The 21,367-nt window shown below is 40.8% G+C and overlaps 1 protein-coding gene across 8 annotated transcripts in view; it reads right to left on the reverse strand.

Moving 5' to 3' along the window:
* Positions 1–21,367, reverse strand: part of EML1 (EMAP like 1) — a 128,457-nt gene that overhangs the window by 75,267 nt on the left and 31,823 nt on the right. For 3 of the 8 annotated variants that reach the window (XM_033061525.1, XM_033061526.1, XM_033061524.1), the window contains exon 1: positions 10,881–11,098. The exons of 1 other annotated variant lie outside the window; for it this stretch is intronic. In XM_033061525.1, the coding sequence (XP_032917416.1) occupies positions 10,881–10,947 (67 nt within the window). In that variant the 5' untranslated portion in view covers positions 10,948–11,098. Of the gene's footprint in view, positions 1–10,880; positions 11,099–21,367 lie in introns of those variants that run through there. 4 more of the 8 variants (XM_033061529.1, XM_033061528.2, XM_033061531.2 and 1 more) reach the window with 2 other exon arrangements.

Here is a 21,367-nt window from a genome sequence, read left to right on the forward strand (position 1 = left end):
ACAATTTATCTTCTCCTGCCTCTGGAAGCTGATTTCATTCTTCGACTTGGCAGAAAACTAACCCAGCAAAAGTAAAACCAAAACACCACACACAGATACTGCCTGTTTTTAATTTTTTTTTTGTTAGGTTAGCATGTTTAACTCCAGACAATTTAGTCCATCAAGTAGGTAAAACCACAGACAGCAAGTGAGGGAAGGGGAAACAAGACCTTCCTCCTGAGCAGCTGCACAGTGTGGCAGGGTTTATCAGCCCCAGATCAAACTGGAAACGGGCAGTGGGGCAGGGACATCAGGTTTGGCCTCAAGACCAGAATCCACTTAACCTTCATCTTCTGAATTTTACAGTCCTATCTTCCAGCTCCCACAGCTCTCTGGTTTATTAACCTTTACTCCTAAGGAACACTATACACCCTCCTATCGCATAACATCTGAAGGACCGAGCCTGTCATCTTTTACATCCCTTTGTCTCCCATCCATGTTACTTTGTATTCTTTCATTTCATTGAAACAGTTGAAACATTATCACATAGTGTTACTCATCTTCAAAGTTAGAAAAATGATTGTATTACACCAGTATGCCTCAGAAACAATGTACATTTTATTTTAAAAGGGCAGATGAAAGGAGAAAGAGTTCTTTTGATTCATCTTGGCCCTGTGGGAGGATGGGAAGTAGTAGGTTGGCCTGCTATAGACTCTCCCTATTTAAACAAAATTTAGAAATAAGCAGATCAATCATCCAGGCATATGTGTTCACAGAAGAAGCTACAATCCCAGCAAGAGTATCTTACCAAGACTGACAGCTACAGAACAGAATTTCTCAAATAATTTACACATGAGGCAATGCTGGAATAAACCACACTACTCTGTTCACTGCTGTAAAGTTTCACCTTAATGTCTAAAACCCTGTGCTCCATAAAAAAAAATGAGTAGATACAAATATACTGCTCTCAGGAGACCATAACAACAAATGTGTTTTCCAACTTCTGCGAGTTTTAGTTATAAAGCATTCACTTAACACAACAGTAACCATTTTTCAATTCCACAGCTGAACATTTAATCCCACAACTCAGTTATTTAACTCTTTCCTAAAACCAAAACAAAACCTCCAGATCATAAAAGAAAGCTGCAACACCATGCAAATAACTAACTATGTAATTCAGCTATAAATTTGTTCTGAAATGCTACTGGTATTATAGTCAGAACCATTTTTTTAGCCTTGCACAGATAATATGCTTATCCTAAGTCTTTCAAACAAAAGGTCATCCAATGCAGCAAAAGCAAAACCCACCATACAATGATCAAAAACAGTCAGGGGAGGGAACCCCATAACCAAAGCCCTTTAATATTTGTATCCTGTTTATTCAGCTTTTAAAACAGAGATGAAAACACCAAGCTATTAAATAACAAAAAGGACAGGTAGACTGTTACACCCATATTCCTTCCTCTCTCTCTGCCTTAAAAATGACTGGGCTTAGATCTTTCAGTAAAGTAGAACTGTTGTAAATGTAAAGCCTTGATTTTATTTCTGTCTGATCCAACAAAACTTGCTCAAAAGAAAGAAGTCCAGAGTTTTAAATTTTTTGTTCTGAACAAGATCAACACTCATAATGATCTTTCTGATAGAGAAACTGTTAAAAAAATCTTTAGACCCAAAGAAGAGCTCACACCCAACACGGGTCCTGTGGTCCCTTGTTCACAATATTAAGAATCTTTTCTGAAGAAAACCAGAACAGAAAATCAAGGAAGCAACTTCTCTGTTGGTGTACTGACCATGTTACCTCCCAAATGAGAAAGAATTATGGTTAAAGACTAGAGAGTGGGAGAAAACATCTCTCAAAGACTACAACAATATGACTGCCCCACCTCTAGCAGCCACAGCTCCCTAGACAAATTTCAGTTTGGATCCAAAGGATGCTGATGCAGTGTTCACCACCCACCATCCCTCTTTGGTTCATGGAGGGACCAAGTCTTAGGAGAGCACTCCAGCAGCACAGTAGGAGTGCTCCAGTGCTGAAGTGTGTTTGGTAAATGGCATTAAGTTAGAACTAGCCCATAGTAAATACAGAGACACTGGATACACCAGCCCTCACCACAAACTATTTTGCTTTACAAATTTCTTCCTCTTGTTCCACAGTTCCTGCTAATGTGCTAATAGCGCAGAAGTCCAGCATCACAGAGCTAGTGTAGCTTATATATACCTCTTAAAAGTATTCAGCCCTTCAGCTGCAAGGTCCTGCAGTACACCAGTCAAGAAAAGGCTTATCTGTGTGCCACCAGCCTACATTCTGCTGGCCCACACACCAAACCCTCAAATTTTAAAAATTGATCTTTTCTCATTTCTCAGTAAAGAAAGGCCTCAAGCCTTGCAAAAACACATAAATATTTATCTTAAAATCTGTAGGTATAAAATATTTGATCCCAAAGGACCTCTCATTACATCATTAAAACTTCTGAAATCACTTATTTTCAAACTTATTTTCAACTACCACAAGGACTTCTCACACTGTCTAGCATAAAAGGCAGAAAAAGAAAGAACCTACCCTCATACCTCCTTCCCTGCATGGCATTATAGAGAGTCCACTAAATTACAATAGAAGTCTATTTTACTACAAGAGTCAAAATTTCTAAGAATACTCCTTTTTTTCAGATTCAACTGGACTTTGCCATGATCATTCCCAGAGTTTCAAACTACAGTCCTACTGAAGTCCACGATTAAATTTCTATCACCTGCACATTGTCTGGATTTTGATTCTTATCCCAAAGCACATCAGTAATTATTTACTGTGTTACAATGAGGTATTGTATATGAGCTTTATAACATTGCCTCTCATAATACGTGGACAGAAACTCCTTAAATTCAATTTTAAAATTTAAATCAAAATTCAATATTTAGGTTCACGGTTAGTAACCTAAAACAGTGACCTGATTTTTCAGATCATTTAAGCAAAGTCCTGTGTGTCACTGCCCTATAATGTTGGCCTATATTTGGAAGAAGTAAAGCAAAAAGGCAGCAATGCAGACACTGGTTTGAATAAAGACTGGCCTGAGCCAAGGAATATGCTAATGCCTGTAAGGTTTTATCAGTTTAGATAAAGACCTCGTTGCCCCCTGTGGCCCAGCCAGCCTTGCTGGACCACCCACACAGCCACAGACCTCGGTCACAGCGTCATTCATCGGGCACTGAGCAGTGGGACAATGTGGGTAACACACAAACCCTCACATACCTGCTTCAGGGGCAGCACAAGGACCCACCTCCCACATCCTACCAGCTCTTTAAACAGCATCTCCATGTGGGACATGGAAGGATGCTTTCTAGGCAGCAGCAGGTCTGGGTAAAACACCTTGTGAAATGCTGCAGAGGGAAGGGGAAAAGGAAGCAACAAAATGGTAATTGCTTTTAGTAAGCATAAAATAAATATGAAACTGTCTGTCAGGATCTTTCTCAGGTTTCAGAGAGATTTTTTTTTTCACCAAAAGCAAAAAATAAAGTAAGAACTCCTCCTAATGCTGCTGACTTCATGGTACAAAAACCTTTAACAGCCTCAAGGAAATTCTAGGCACCAGTGCCCAGTCAGCGCCACTTGAGTGTACAGGAGTTGGACTGGGAAACGTCAAAGGCTGTTTCAGTCTGCTGTGTTTTTCAACATGATTGTAAGAAAAAGAAAGATCTAGTTTTCATAAACACAAGATGCATTACAAAATTTTGAAACAAAGATTGTTTCTTTATTTATATATTGAAATGTGTTCGTCTATTCCCCATCTTAGGAACCTCACATTTCAAAGCTTAGCTTAGGCTCCTGTCCAAACTCAATTCTCAGATGACTAAAAGCCAGTAGCAATGCTACATCTATTGGCCTGCAACAGATTATAAAAGTTATACTTAAAACCAGGAAACATTTCTTCATTCCTGTTTGCAGGAACCTTGACGTAAATTTACAACCAAATACAGGGTCTATGCTGTTAAGAAATGCAAACTGCTTTTATCACAATGAAGTGTTTATTTCAGATTTTAAATCCAAAAAGGCGATTAATTTCTACATTCCACAATACCTAAAAACAGTGCTAGAGATCTCCAGTGCTAGTTTTCAAATGAATATATTATATTTATTCAATAATCAGTCATTTCAAAGCAAGATGAGAATATGATGGACCATGTCAGATTTTACCCTTTGGAAGTAATGGAGTGTGGACAATCTCACTTAATTACTTTCCAAAGAATTAATTTAGTGAAATCATGTTAACATATCATTATCCCCACCCCATCTCCCTAAAAAACCTCAGGGAGCTACTTCCATGTTTTAATTATGTAATGGACGAACATTTTAAATTGTGTTTTATGGAAGAAGAGCATCATCCACAGCTCCTTTTGCACTCCCTCTAAGCTTTCACAATTCCTTATGGTTGCCCAATTAGTGTCATTTGCAAAGAGCAAGCATCCAACTGAAAATGTAGTCATTACACTCTTTCATACAACCTTCCTACTTATTCTCTCTCATCATCCCCAAGATTTTAGAGATCAAAAGACAGGTTCATTATTACAACTTCACAAAACTTCTCTTGACAAAAAAAAATGCACATCAACTTTACAATCTTTGTCTTAAATTTCTAAGGAAAGGAGCAAGAAGAGGGAAGTCAGAATAAAACCTATTAAAATGTATGTCACTGACTGGTGCACTCCCTCACTGTCTCCTCACGTATATCCACTTTTTAATAATGTATTTTTAATATAATTTTAATCCTTATGTGAACTATTTGCATTTGGTTTAAGGTTCAATAAAATATTTTCAGATTTGCTATTTTTAATTAGAACATAAAACATATATTTTATCAGCTCTATAAAGTATTATTAAATTTTTTAAAACTCCTTGAAGATCAGATAAAGCATGTTTTTCTGCTGAGAGCCCAATGTTTTAATTTGCAATTCTGTATGTTGTTTTATTCATGATAAAATACTTGATACTTGTAGTTTCTCTCCATATTGCTAACACTGACACAGATTCTCTGTTGAGGTTTGACTATCACTAGAGGATTCTCTCATGGCTGGTCTACATTTTCATTTGTTTTTAGAAGCTTAGTTAAAAAAAAAGAAAAAAAAAAGGGAAAAAGATTAAATTCCAGTAACTATAATTAACACCATTCATGACTAACACAAGTGTTAATAATTCATGTTTTGGAAATAAATAGCTAATTAAAGGGTAACAAATTCAGCTTACTTATATAGTATCTTATTAGTAAGAATAGTTTGAGCTCTAATAGGCTAACAATATATATTGTGCAAGTGTCCATTGCAGCAAGTTATTTTTAATTCATAGCATACTGATTTATTTTGCAGTCAATTATTGCACATACCAACAACAAAAAAAAAAAGAATGGTTTTGTATGCCACCTCTCCCTACCCTTTACTCCAGTAGTGAAGAAAAATATTCTAGAATCAACTTATACTCTGTATAGCTCCAAAATGCATAAAACTAATACTTAATGTAGAGTCCCATTCAGCATTTCTTTTAAGAGTTTGACTGCAAAAGCCAGAACAAATCTCATTGAAAGAAAAATTAAGAAAATGCTGTCAAAGGTAACAAAATCTGTCCTACAAAACTGGTAGAAGCTTCAAGTGAGGTATTGTCTCCATTCCCGAGTTCAAAACATACTGCTGTTCTGGAGAGATCTATGGATGAAACATGAGAAAGCCTGATTTGTCTCTCTGACTGTGTTGTTATGAACTTCTGGAAAAACAACATGAGTAATGCTATTAACATGTTTGCAACATCTTTTTGAACATGCTTGCAACACCTTTTCCTACACACACTGCATGAATCTGCCCAGTGAAAACCGAATTACATCCAATTTTGTTTTGCACTATTGCTAGGAAGTGAGCACAGTAAAACAAATTATAGTCTCTTCCAGCCCTTGACAGATTTGAACTGGTGCCCTGAAAGCTACAAGGCTCACCTTACAGTTGTTCCTTCCCAAACCCATTCCATAATGTGTGACTTTGGCCCAGCTGTAGGAAGATGGAAACTGGCTGCATTTAGGAAGGTTAAGGAGAGGAAGTGCAAGAGTCAAATGGGAAAGAAGAGACAACCACCAGAATAATACTGTCCATACAGATTTCCTGTTTGTGGTGCTCACTTCCTCGCTGACAGGCATTGCTACACTTGCAGATACAGGAGTTGGAGAGAAGAGGTACACATATTCAATTTGTTTTCGGGAATGGAGGAGAATTACAGAAGCAGAAGATTCAAACTGTAAATAGATTGACAAAAACTGAGTCACACAATTTACTTTTCGTGACTTAAGAATGACTGACATTTATCAAAGCTATTACCTGTCAAAAATCTTAACATGATTTAGCTATTTTGGGAAGAGGAAGCCAACAGGAACCATTACTTTTTAAGAGGTTTTTTTATTATTGGTCTGTTCAGCCTGGAGAACATGAGACTATGAGGAGACTTAATCACAGTCTACAACTTCCTCACGAGGGGAAGGGGACAGGCAGCCACTGCAGTGACCAGTGTCAGAATTCAGGGACATAACCAGTGTCAAGGGAAGTTTAGGCTGGATATCAGGAAAAGTTCTTCATCCAGAGGGTGTCTGGGCACTGGAACAGGCTCCCCAGAAAGTGCTCACAGCTCCAAGCCTGATAGAATCCAGGAATCCTCTTGGCACATGGTGTGACTCTTGGGGATGGTCCCGTGCAGGACTAAGGGTTGGATGATCAATGATCCTTGTGGGTCCCTTCCAACTCAGCATATTCTGTGATTCTATGCTTATTCTGCTCTTTTTAAAAGATAAACTATAGCATAGATTGTATCAATTTAAATTTTTCTCTAACTCTATATTTTTTTACTAACAATTACACTTCAAGTAATCTGTTAAACAGAACTGTAATTAATATTATGGAGTCCCTTGCCAAATATAAAAATTTCATTAAGAAATAATGTTTCACAGGTTTTTTTACTGCTTTACCCATATACTCTAAAGTTGAAGTTTCTGTTAAACAAGGCTTTTGTGGTTGCAGGAATGGCCATTTGACAGCAATGATTTTCCCAGCAGCCACATGAAGGATATTTAAAAGATGTTATAAGTTCCAAAGAAATCATAGATAAATTTTCACTTCCATCTTTAAGCCTACAGAAGCATTTTGCAGGAATCCCAGATTTCACCCTTTACCTTTCAGATACCTAATAATCCTGCCCACAGCAATTACTGTGGTGAAGTCTGTGCAAATAGATAGAGAATAGATAGATAGGGATTTGTGGTCAGAGGACCCACAAAACTCTGCCCTCACCCTCCATGTGTTCCCAACCTGTCTATAATCAGTACTGACCACAGCTGCAACTTAGTACATCAGCTGGAGGCGAGATGAGCACTGTCCCTAATTCCAGTATGTTCCAGTTTGGTAGTGTTTCCTGTCCAGCACAGTTCTCTCCATTCAATTTTTAAGCAGATGTTAAAAACCTCAACTCTATCTTGCCTTATCAGTATCCTTCCACTTTTACCTTCAGCTTAAATAACACATGACTAACAACCTGATTGACTGTAGAAAAACATCCTGGCTTTCTATCTAAAAGTGACTTCTATACTAAGAAAGGTGTCTATAACCAGGCACAGTTAATATCATCTAAGCTTTACTTTACAACATGCAAAATAAACCAACAGAGTCCTCCATTACCTGGAAAGTGGCGCGTAAGTTGAGAATTGTCCTTGAGGAGTTATTTTAGTGTCTTTCTTAAAAATAAACAAACAAACAGAACAACTAACAAAACATTTTGTGCATCTGAAGACTGTCCTCTGAAACTGAAGAGGGAAATACCAAATAAACTAATAAATATGATAAACTCCTCCAAAGCAGGCATGTACTTTCTGCTCAGTTTACAACTAAGGAAACTAAGGCATCAAGAATGAAATAACTTGCCTAAAATCACATTGGAAGTTTGTATTTCTTGCTTTGATGTTATCTCAGCTTGACACTTGTGTTCATTAACACAATGTTTCTCAAATGCCAACTGTACCTTTACTATTCTGAAAAAAGGAGTTTGAAGAAAGTAGGTGTCTTTGAACTAAGTGTGCTAAATATTTGCCCTAGATTTCAGACATGCAGCTCAAAACTAACATATTTTCCTCACCTCTTTCTTCATTCCCTTCTTTCTCCATTTACCTTACTTTTTAAACATCACAAGCTGTAAAAACACATTAATAAATAATCATACAAATGAAATCTGCATATGAGACCCAAATTCTTCTCCTGAACCCAGGGCCCTTTCTAAGAAAGAAAGGAGCAAGTCTGGGGCAAATCTGCTCTCGTATTAACTTTTTTCTCCCTGATGAGGTCCTCTACCAGCCAAGGTCCTGCTCCCTCACAGCCTCCTGCCCACTACTGCTCCCTCCCTCCCAATCCCCTCCTGGGCTCCCATCCACTCCAAACAAGGAGAATGGACTGACAAGTGGGAGAAATTGCACCCATCCTTGGCCCAGGCCAGAACTTTGTTGCTACCCTTCAGGTGACCCACAGACATTTCTTCAGGACCACAGCCTTTGCATACTGTTCTTTTGAAACAACACATACAGGCAGTCTCTTTATAATTTCTTGTTTGTGAGCGCCAGAGAATTCCATCATGTCTTTTCTTGTACAACTAAAATTAATCCTATTCAGAGCAGGAACCTTTACAGCATTCAGCAATGATCACGTTGAGTGCTTACCAGCCATTTTGTTTCTCACTTTACCATGTACTGAAAGCATATTGTCTCTATCTCTACCACTTGCTTGCTTTGTTTGGTTTCTTTTATATGTCTGCCCCACTCCCAACTTCACATCATTTTTCATACTGCCCATTATACTTGTAAGAGCTTTCCACTTCCCTGTAAAGCAATTTTATTTATCACTTTCCAACCTCAAAACCTTCACTGGCATCCTCTATTTGTATTTTCTTCCTCATGGGTCATGTGTGAAATACCTGACTACCTCAAGGCTGTACTCAAAGGCCTGATTATCTTTAATTCCTCATCTCGTTTAATACAGTCTCACTAAAGACTAACTTGTAAAATCAAGGGCTTCTGAATTCAACCACTTTCTTTTATAAACACAGAATAATACAAACTTACAACAGCCCTTGAGGTCACTATCTACAATGAGACAAAGCTAAGCAAGTGATTTGTTCTAGAAACACATTCTAGAATAAAATACTTACGGATTAACTAAGATTTTAAAGCCTATGCACAGTATAAATACATATGGATTATTTCCATCGAGTATAATAGGTGCTCAGAGATACCAAATCAACATGAGGGACAGTCCACAGGAATAAGCTACTCTGCATTTTCAAACTATTCAGAAAGTGATGCTACTCCTTGTGCTCCCACATGCAGGCTACTATCATGATCACTGTAAAAGCAAAGCCCGGAGATTCTGGTAGGGAGACAGCTTGCTTATAAACGGATTAGAGTATAAACTTTGAAATACACTGCTGCATGTTTACTTATTAAAAACGCTTACAATGAAATACTTATTAAGTTTAGGCAAAACAGGCATCTGCTCTTAGTGTACAACCCCCGTACATAGTCATAGTTTCATCTCCTGAAGAGCTCCAAAAATACAGTGTCACCACACAATGCACAGCCCCCACACACAACTCCTGCTGCCCTGAAAAAACTGCTCCCACAATCTCCAGGTTCACACGGATCAGAGTTTACTGCAAACCTGTCCCTTTCTTGCACCGCAGCACAAAGAAAATAACGTGAAATTTATCATCTTCGTGTCTTTCAAGGAAAGAGGCAGCTATGGCTGATGCAGTTGCTGTCATGAAGCAATTTCATGTGAACCTGACTCCAGCTGTTCAGACAGCAGTAGAAAGCAGAGACTACTACTAAAATGTAGAGGAATAAGAGATCCACAAATATGAAATATGAGATTATGAATGTTCGCAATATTGTTGCTAGAAAGTAACAACTCGTATCAAAGTAAGGTATTTGGAGATTATAGTTTACCATGAAGAACTCTCTGTAATATTTAGAATAGCTGATTTATTTCCCCCAAGGGAAATATCAGCTAGCTGAATAATCCCAAGTACTATGCAGGCCAATCTCCAATACTGCCTGTGAGGATACTTGCTGTTCCTCACCTCCTTCCTTTTTTATGACCCGTACTGCAGCCTGGCAGCTCCCCTGTCATGCTGCCACCCAGGTGACGCCACCACCCCAATAACCCCTACCTTAAAAAACAGCAGCAAGAAAAATCAGTAAGTGCAGGCCAACTCCCGCAACTCCACCCGGGCATCTCACACCTCGCAGCGCCCTTGGCTGGTTCGGGGAGCGGGGGCGGGCAGGGGGCTGAAGGACACCTGCCCCTGCCACAGCGTCCCACTGCGCCCCCGGGGTCACGGGCAGCTCGGCCTCGTACATGTACATAAATACAGGTCTTACAGATATGTATATGCTTATTTCTATACATACATATAGGTATTTCTAGGTGTGTGTGTGTATATTGGCATACGCGCCAAGGAGACACGCAGCGGTGGGTGATGGCTTGAGCTACCAGATCTGCCTTTGGGAAAGATGCACACAGACATCGATACCATCCACACAGTACACGTATCCCTGCATGTTCCCAGGAAGGAGGCGCAGAAGTTGCTCGCAGAGGCGCCCCGAGGGCTGGCAGGTTTCCCGCCGTATAACGGGGGAGGCTGAAGGGGGTGAAGTTTCCTCTCTCCTCCTCCTCCTCCGCCCGAGTTGCGCCGCGGAGCCGCGCGGCCCCGGGCGGCGGAGACGCCGCCGGCAGCCTGGACCAGGCCCGCTCCCGGCGCTGCCTTCCCCGCGCCGGCCTCCGCCTCCGCCCCGCGGGAGCGCCGGGACCCCGCCGCTCGCCGGGGTGGCCCCCGCCCTTACCGTTGCAGAACTGGAGCAGCGAGGAGGTGTCGTAGAGGCTGCTGTAGCTGGAGAAGCCGTCCTCCATCCTGCCGCTGCGCTCCCGGCGTCCCCTCGGCTGTCCCGGCGGCCGCCCGCTGCCTGCTCGCCCACACGCTGCGGAGCGGAGGCGGCTGGGGCCGCGGCGGCCTCGCTGCCTGCCTCACTCAGTTGCCATGGCAACCCATTCACTCCGCCGCGGCTGGGGCGGCGGCCGCTCCGCTCCGCTCCGCCGCCGAGGCTGGGGGGAGACCCGCGGGGCGGGCCGGGGCGGGGCGGCCGCCGTCACGGCACGGAGCGGCCCGGGAGGCGGGGGGACGCCGGGGCGGCTGGGCGAGCTGGAGCCGCGTCCTTCGGCCCGCGCAGCCATCTCTCCTCGGCGGCCCCGCCGGCTCCGGGCCGGCTGAGGGAAGGACGGGCCGCGGGGTCCCCCTGCCGCGCCCGGGGCCCGGCGGCACCGCCGGTCGCGATCGGGCCGAGGCGGAGCACGGACACTGCCCGGCCCTGCGGCGGGACGTGCCCGCCCATGGCCCGGGGGTTAACCCCGAGTACGATCGTGGGCACAGGCGGGGCCGGAGCTCCCTGCGTGCGGGGCAGGGGCTTTGCGGTGCAGCTGTGCGGCCGGGGAGCCCCCGGACACAGCTCAGCATCCTCCCCGCCGCTCAGCGCTCCGCTGCCTTCCCCGAGCCTCCTCTCGTTTCCTCCACTGAAGCAACAGCCCGCCTGTAATTGCACCTTATGCCCTCCACTGATTTCAGCGGCGATTCTCCTGGCTACAGGATGGAGCTGTCACGATAACATTGTAATTGATACTCTCTTACAACAGCAAAAAGAAACACACACTCCGTGATTCCTTATGCCATTTTATACAGTTTAAACTATGTAGTTTGAAGAGTGATACAATTTCTCAATGCATATTAACTGTTTAACATGTTTTTATCTAGTTGCGTTCATAATGCCCATTCATGATGAAATGAAGGTAATGATCCAAAACTGGTGGCTAGTTATACTGTAAAATTGTTTGATACACTTTGGGCTTCAATTTCTGCGCTAAGGAATGTTGAAGTGTCCAGTGACTGAAAGACATTTTCAGCTCAAGCTCCTCAAGGAAAACAAGGGAAATAGTTCATTACATATCTATAGCACCTCTCATCTTGAAAAATGCCAAAGCACTTAACACATCATGTCTTAAGACTGCAGTCCTTCCAGGAGCTTTTCGCAAGGCAGTTCCACCATGTGGATCCATTTACAGGGTGGGTTTGGTATATGTGAGTCTTTCCACCAACCACTAAACCATGGTGGTGCTAACACAAAAGTATGCTATAAAATTAGGCAGAGATGTCAGTTCCATGTTAAAGTGGAGTGAAAAGAGCTCCCTCCTGAATTGCCAGTGCCAATATTGGTAGAGTTGAAGTCATCTCCAGCACAAGCACATACCCAGCCTGATGTGCTTAACTTGTATCAGACAAAAATAACTGCATTTTATGGCTGTGGGCTATAAATAACAGTAAATTGTGGTAGTTTAATGATATAATAAAAAAAATACCAAAACAAAACAAAAAATAACAGAAAATTATTTTTAAAATACAAAAGCGTATAGGTTTTCTTAGTGCTTTAAATGAGTAATGATTCTTCCTCATCTTTGAAGTTAACACAGAGCCCTTATGTTTTCTTATGACCTTTTCACTTATAAGCCATCAAATGTTTCAAAGATGCTATATTATTCTTAAGCATTTTTGCACATACAGAAATGGGATATGGGATAAGTTGCAACAATAGAAAAATGAAGCTCATTTTCATTAAAATTTTGACTAAGAATTTCCTTCATTTTAAAACATTATTGTCATCATGTGGTTGAGCAGTGTTTTAATATGCTTATTTTCCACCATCTTGAGACAAGAGGTGTGCTTGCCATAAGATGTCAATGTAACTTCTGTCTCCTTCTGATGTATAAGTTTTGGAAAATAAAAATATGAAACCTATGCTATCTAAAAGTATTATGTTTGTAGTAAAAACTGTGTGGTCAGTGAGATTGCTACAGAAATAAGAGTAGTAAATGCCCAGTGACTTTTATGAGATTTGCCAAAGTAGGAGAAAGAGGCAATGCAGTTCAATTGCAGGGAGCAGAAATTAAAAGCCACTTAGAAACTCAAATTTAATCTGTTATTCAAGAGAGATGCAACATGTAAAACCTGTAAAATAGATTTCCCAGTGAAATTAATGGTGAAGGTGTCTGTGAAGACTTTCAGCTCAGTGCACCGCAAATCAGCTCAGAGATGTGACAGAAAGTGGTCTCAGCTCCTGTCTCCAGATGCTGTTATGATGCCATTAAACTCTGAGAGCAAGGGTTTGAAAAGGGAAACACTTCCATAATTTAATGATTTTGAGACCTGTTACAATCTCATTATACTAAACTGCACCACAAGGCACGAAGTGAAAAAGAAATTCTGTCTGGCTGTGAGAACAATGGCACGATGGATTAGAAGGATGCATTAATGTGTCTCTGGGAATTCTTCTGGTATGGTGAAACAACCAAAAAGCTTTAGTTGTCCATTTCTCAGTATACTGTAGCCTTCATCATTTGTACATTTTAAAGCCAGCTCTTTGGTAAGTGTGAAACCATAAAGGTGGGAATGTGGCATCCTGAGCAGTACAGTGGGGCTGGTATATTGAGAAAGGATTTGTTGCTGTACAGTTCTAGACACTGACTGCTGGCAGTCAGAAACTGTATGATGTTACATTTTTGAAAGCTGTATTTCATACCTAATGATTTAACTTTTGTTTGTCTTGAGTAGTGTAATGCGAATGACTTTTCAGGAGTTAATATACTCCATTGCTAGAACAAAGAAGACCTGCTTTCACTCCCTCTTAACAGGCTGTAGTCAAATATCACCGAATCACAGAATATTCTGAGTTGGGAGGGGTTCACTAGGATCATCCAAGTCCAACTCCTGAAAATTTTGACGTTCCTTTTATCCCTTCCTGAAAACAAGATCAGGCTGCTTTCACCATGTGGTAGTAGGTTGGACAGCCTGCCCTTCACAGCTGCCCCCTGGGTCTGTGCTGAATGCCACTGCTTCTAGCAGGTTTGTGGGGGGTGAGAAGTGATGGCACTCGCTAAGGGAAGGACGCTGGGATTTGGCTGTCAGTGGCAAAGCCCGCTGTGCAGAGCTGCTGATGGCATCAGGTGCTGTGAGCCCTTCTGTGCAGAGTTTACAGGAGGTGAAGGCTCAGTTCACCACAGAGACTGGAGGGCTTTTCTTTCAGGTCAGTGCAAAGCCCGTCTGCTGAACAGATCAGGGAAGCTTGGATGTCTGCTGTGCACACTGAACACACATTGTAACTAGAGAAATCTTCATCAGGCAAAACATCTAGCACCATCAGCAAATGTGCTGGTTTTGCTAAAATTTATCAGTGGATATAATTATAGCATCTATTTTACCATGACTAACTTTTGAAGATCCCCTCAAGCTCTTTAGCAATCATTTGATAGGTCACATTTACTGCAGCGTGATCAAAGGGAACTGAGCTCGTTTCTGTAGCTCACTGTGTTTCCATTTAACATGTAAGAGTCCATTTCACCATTCACAGTCTTACTTAATGCAGCAGTTGGTCTCTACTTGAGCCTGGAAGCTTTTAAATTGTATGTTTGTTCAAGTTTTGCTTTTCCTCCATGAGTCAGAAGTTTCATCCATTAAAAAGCTGAAGCGCTGCAATACTTGGTGCCTGGGCCCAGACTGCAATCCAAAACACAAGGTACCACGTGTGTGCTTCTCTCTGAATCATCTCATTCAGAACCAAAAAATGGGCATCTTTTCCAGTTGTTCATCCCCAGCACTTAGATGTTCTGAAAGCTGGCATCATAGCACAGGCACAGTGCCTGCCTCAGCGTTGGAGGACACAGTGTTTTGACAGAAGTTGGGGGCCGGGGCTGAACAGCACAACTCCCAGCAGCAGCAGCAGCAGCAGCAGCAGCAGGAGCAAGCTGCACACAGCAGGAGCCCTGGGAAGGAAGAGCCAATGCCTGGTTTAGGCACTAGCAGAATGAGATCAGCACTTAGCAGAGAGAGGCTCTGGGGTTAAGTTTTGTATTTAGCTTCCTGAAATCTGATGAAATCCTGGTTTATACTGATTTTTTATTTTTTAAATTGTTTATTTGTTTTCCCTTTCTATTCAGAAAGCTGTAGGAATGGTTGGGTTTTTTAAAGAGAATTTAATGTAGTGAATATATTATCTTCATTCTTCAAAAGCGGCTTTTTTCTCACTGCTGAGACTATCTCCAGGTATTGGCTGTCAGGATCCCATCACAGGCTCAAATAAGGATTTCCTCTCCTAGTGTGGTAGGAAAGGAAGAAGTGTCTTGCTGCCCAGTCTCCTCTGTGAGAACACTTCAACCACTGGAAAAATCATTCATTCTAAATAGCAGGACTCCAGTGTTTGAGCCACAGCAGGGAGCTTCATGAATGTCACTACAAAGCAGACTTCATGCATGTGGGAAAGATGGGGTATAAGAGGAGGATCACCATTATACCAGCACAGTCTGAGCGCATTAAAAATACAATACAGCAAATGTGGGATGAAACCATCAAAGCTACGCAGGTTTAACAATCCAAATGAAAATACATCGCAATATGACTCTATATATCATGTTGTTTTGAACTACATATATTGGAATTTTGTAAGTTTCCCTATAATTAAGAAAAATAGTCTTAATCATACTGCCCAGGAAAAAAAATACTGCTTTGCAGATTGGTTAATTTGTAAATACAAATTGAAGACTTTGAAGATGAAAAGAATAATGTTTTCCACATCTATGACTCTTCTTATTCAAAGATGGGAGGCTGCTCAGCAAACACTGATGCTGTCAGATTTGCATCACCTTTTTGAAATACTTGTTGGCTTTATTTACTTGTTTGAAAAATGGGAAGAAAAACATGACACAGCCAAAGTCATGCTGGGAAGGCTGTGGCAGAATCTAACCAGAATAACTACCAGTTATTGCACCAACTGCAATATGAGTCTACTGAGAATACCCTGCCTGTAAACACTGAAGATACTACTTGTATGGTTTGTTATGAAATGCTTCCAAGCGCAGTGCCTGCAGTAGAAATACCCTTCTTTTTGTCCCCTAACACTGGGTTCAACGCATGTCAATGTGTGTAAGGGCCAAATGCAGACTTGCTACATCCACAGCTGTGACAATGTGACTTAAAACTGATGAGAAGCAAAATGTACTACAGATACACAGGAATGCACCTCCTGTTCCATATTCCATTGCAATCTGCAGATGGGAACAGCATTTCTGAGATATTAATACTCTGTGGGATTGATGTGAAGAGGCGCAGTGATGGATGGCATCGCACAAAATTATCCATCCACTCTTCAAAATTACTGCTTAGAAGTTTTCAGTTATAACTCAGTTCTGTAACCCTATTTTTGGTGGCTTCAGCCCTCAATAGAGGCTGAAAGAAGGCTTCTGCTAGCAGAGCTCTTTTAGAACTATGTACTCAGAGGCACAAATCTTACATTCTGTGAGGGGAGCATCTCTGGTTTCAGGTACAATAGCTTTGGCACAGGTTCACCAGTTCACCATTCAGGACACAGGAGGATCATCCCTACAGGTCTGTGCCATTCTCCAAGAGGAATTCCCTCCCAGCAGAAGGATCTTTCCTGCACTCACTGGAACCTCAGGGAGCTTCCAGCATGTAGGTATTGGGAAATGCTTTCAGCAAGTATGAAAAAGTGATGCTTTTGTGTGGCTTGCAGCACACTGACACCCTTCTGCACATGATCAGTAGTGTTATTTTAATTTCTATGCTATGATTATAAAGATGTTACTGTGACAATATATATTCCAGAGATCTATTATGCATATATTTAAATAATATTTTGTTTAAATTTAATGTCTGAGTTATACAAAGCCACAGCTACATATATCTACACCTACTGAATTATATTAGAAAAGAATGAGACTAGACATATTTCTTTAAAATTATCTTTAAACGACAGCATAGCAAGCTGATAATTTAAGGTGTACACAAAAATTGCCATTTTTTAACAAAGTAGTTCTACAACAGCCATTCTGTTCCCTTTTTAGAAGGAGCGCTTTAACTGGACTGTAACAATTCACACGAACATGTAAAACCCAGAAGTACAAAGCAGGATGCATGTCCAAAGGATACATCAGCTACACTGTGAGAAAGTCCTCTCTTCTGCAAACAGATACCCACAGTGCCTATGATGAGAGGAAAGGATCTCAGCACCCTATCTTATATTCCCTGGTCAGTAGCATGGTGGTTTAAACTTGTGCTTTACCACAACTGATATTCCAAATTTCCCACCTTCCCATGTCACTGTTTCAGTGTTTTTGGGATCCAGCACAATCAAGGGCATCTCATGGGAACAGATGTGTACCAGGAGAATTTACTGTCAGCCCTGTATATGACAAAGCACACATAAAAACATATGGGTAAGACAAAGTGCCATGCTGGTTCAATATATTAATGTTGGAAGGGGCTAGACAATCTCATTTATGACACTTTCTACATTTGCAGTTATGTTACTGGAAATTTGCCCAGATATGGAAAATGAACAGTGGCAATATCTTTTGAGAGACAGATGGAAAAAATATTGTATTTCTTCTAGAGATTTAATATGTTATGCTTGTTTTAGTGAGTGATTTATTGGAAAAACTAATTTAGGCTATTAAACAAGTCATAGGAAGTAACTGCAGAGAATTTACCTGTAATTTTAGCTCCTGTCATCACATAAGCCCATTTACCACTTCAACTAACTTAACTTCAAATTTTGCTTATTCATCCCCCTGTATCTTTCCCCAAATATAACATTAATTATGCCAAAAGAGGTATGGGAAGAAAGAAGACAGTATTTCAGTTGTATGGTGTGGGTTTTCTCTGCAGGGGACCATAACATCACTGGTTCAAACTCACTGAATTTCCATGAGCTTTCCTTGAGTGGGTGGAGGAACAGGAGAGTGGATTGCAGTGTGACCTACAAGGGCTAGGCAGGAATTTCAATCCACTACACTTGCAGATTCCTTTGATATCTTACAGAGCCCAAGACTGCCTACATTGAGACCTTCATCCCTCCTCTGCTTTTGCTGCCTCGGTTTATTTCTGGTTTCCCAGCTCCAGATCCCAAGACACAACCTGGGGATGGAAGGAAACAGTTAAATCATCAGCTAATCTAAGCTTGGCTGGCTGGAGAAAGAAGCAATAGGAAATAATCCTTTCCTGCAGTTTTCAAGATTACTTTACACTGATTTCCAGCATGGGCTGTAGCTTTAATTTTTGTGGGTAACTATAGTTCTGAATGAAACTTTTTTATTTACTTTGGAACAGCATTTCCCTTGGAAGAAACTTTTTTTTTGTTCTGGTCTGTGCAATCACCCAAGGCCCACGATGTGATCAAAGCAATTCTGTGTTAAATGTTCAAAGTCATTTCTGCTGGTTCATAGCAAGTGCATCCAGAATTTTAGATAAATTTCACTTTTGAACTCCTTTGAACATATAAAATGTAAGAAATAAAATGCAAGAAAGGGAGTGGTTGAACCAAAGGAGCCTTCACTGAATTACCCAGAAACATGAATAGGCATTAGGGTTTACATGGCAGGATCGAGTCCATACAGTAATAAAATATCTGGCTTTGGGAAAAGAATTCTGGTTGTTCTTAAAACACCTCTGCCAGCCAGTGCAAGGTGTAGGATTACTAATCCTCCTCAGGGTAAGCCATGCGTGGCATTCTTCTCTTTGGTGGTGGCATTCAAGAGAGTCCTGGAGAAGGAAAAAGTAATAGGGGCAATAATGACAGTGTCTGAATGAAGCCCTGAGAAACAGCCGAGGCCCTGCCCCCTGGCTGCCAGCCATCCAAGCATGAAGAACAATTGTACATTTGTCTCAGATACCAAGTTACCTAATTTTAAAAACGTTTTCTGATGCAGCCCTTTAATTCTTAAGTATTTCACCACCTGACAATTCTCTCCCAAGTTTTCAAAGAAGCGAGAGAAAAACAGAGTTACAGATAACTGAAAGAAGAAAAACTAAAAGGATTTTGTCAATAGCAGTCATAATTCAACAAAAAAAGGGCAAGAAGACAAGTTCTTTTCAACTTTTTGGTGCTAGATAACCCCTCATTGTCCCACCACTTTCTGACAAGAATAAATAACAGAATGAAACTCAAAAGAAAAATAAGTATTGTGTGCCATAAATTATACAAGCAGATGCAGCCACGAACAAGAGAATTAGGAACATAAAACCCCTGCAGTGTGCACTGGCTGATGAAGGGCTGGGAGTTGCCAAGGGACTCTGTGACCACCATGCAGTCCAAGCTAAGTTCTTGCTCTAAACATCAGCCTGCACCCCTGCTATGCAGGGTCTGCCACCTTTTCCTTTGCATTCTTCCTCTTAAACAGCTCTTATTTTTTCCTTATCCGTAGCTGTTTAATGAAGGTTTTGTCCATCACCAGCTTGTGGTATATTTTACAGATGTCTGAGAATTCTTGCATTGAAGAATTCATCTTCTACCCAAACCATCCCTTCAGGCAAAGATTCCCATATTAAGGTGAATGAGTTTCCCTAAACAATGGAATGGGTAGAATAGGTCAAGGGCCAGCTCTTCATGTGTAACCTCACAGAGCACCATCAGCTTCAGCTGAATTCTTGGTTTCATTCCTTTTGATTTATTAGAAAAAGTGTTATATAGCTTTGTGGCACTATACACAGAAATACTTACAAATAACCTAGCTGCTTAATGCTCATCAGAGACTCCATTCAACTAAGCAGTCTTTTGGCAAAGTCGAAACTCTGCATCCAGATTAGTCAGATTTAAACATCCATAACATCTTCCCCTTCTTTCATGGCATCTTTCATTTCAAGACATCAGTAGATATTTTTTATTCAGCAGTCATTTCAGCAGGGGGAAAAGAGTTTTGCAATATTGATGCAATTTATTATTTTATGACCAATTAAGAAAATAAAAATATTTCTAAGAAGTTGATGGCCTTCATTTCAGATAAGTAAGATGCTTTAAAGAAAATCCATATATACTGTGGTAAAGGACATTTTTCCAACTTCACAAATGCCATTAAATGCCAATGAATGCCATTTTATGACCATACAAGAGTAAGGAATAAATAGTACTTTATGCTGGAAAAGAATACATGTGACTCATGATTTTCAGCTGTTGTAGAACTTGTGGAAAATGATGCAATTAGAGGCCAGAAGCAGAGCAAAATATCTGTTTACATTCAGCTCCACTGAGCATATCAGAACTGCTGAAGGGCTGGAGAAAAAAATGTCATTTTCTCTTTTGCTCATGTCCTCCATGGGCTACATTCTACTTGAAGTTACTTCATATTCAAGCAGTAAGGGACAATCCTCATATGATTTAGCATTTTTTATGTTTTCCATTTTTTGGCAAATGGAAAGAATGTTTGCTCTGTCATTCATTCACCATTTTCTTCCATGTGAAATTAGGAAACATGGCGTATAAAGTCTGAAACACAGGGTTTTTTTCCATCTCTGCATGTTTTCCCTTGGAACTCAGAAACTCATGTTCTGCCAGTGTAGAGGAAGGAGAGGAAATGTACTAATAAAGTTCCTGGCTTCATCACAAGCCCCTTTCTGACCTGACCAGGGGAAAATGTGTGGAGGAGGGATTGAACTATTCAGGGTTATAGATGAAGGGCAGAAGTATGTCCATGTAAAATCAGAAAGAAAAACTCACAAAATAAGATCTAAGAAGGGATAGTGAAGTTACAAGTTGTCATGCTACAAATGTATGGGAGGAAGGCCAGGAGAGTGCTGGTTCAGTACTCAGGCAACTAATGGCAGATGACATGAGCAACGTACAAGTGATGACTTTTTTGTATCTGTCTTCATTAAAGCTGTATTTCAACAAATATATTAAGACAATCTTATTGCTGAAAAATGTAGTTACACCTTCCTTGCTTCACTCCACTCTCACCTCCTCACTGCTTATCCTTCAGTCGCAGTGATTTGTAAGGGCATGCAATGATCTGTATGGGGAGCTGGTCCAGCTGAAAATGAATCCAGCAAATAGATGGTAGTTACTAAGATCAATTAGTTCTGCAGTTTGATCCATCTCTTAGCTGTACCTCAATCAATATTTTATTTTAAATTAGCTACATGTATTAACTTTATCATGTGATGCTTAAAGGGCAGATTGATTAAATCTCTGAGTGGATGTTTAATGTGTCAGAGGATCAGAAGTAGGAAAACATGTGATCTGTACTTTAAATTGGGGGAATAAAAGAGTAGTAGATTATTGAACAGTGGATTAATCAAATTTCTGCTCTGAAGTTTAGGATTTTTTTAGACATACATGACATGAGTGCCTACATAATAGAAGGGAAGTGGGTAGCATTCAGTTTTCATTGTAAGAACAAAGTCTATCAACCCAGCTTAATTCCTCCCATGCCTGTATTGTGC

Source organism: Catharus ustulatus, chromosome 6, assembly GCF_009819885.2.
Source record: "Catharus ustulatus isolate bCatUst1 chromosome 6, bCatUst1.pri.v2, whole genome shotgun sequence".
Lineage (NCBI taxonomy): Eukaryota > Metazoa > Chordata > Aves > Passeriformes > Turdidae > Catharus > Catharus ustulatus.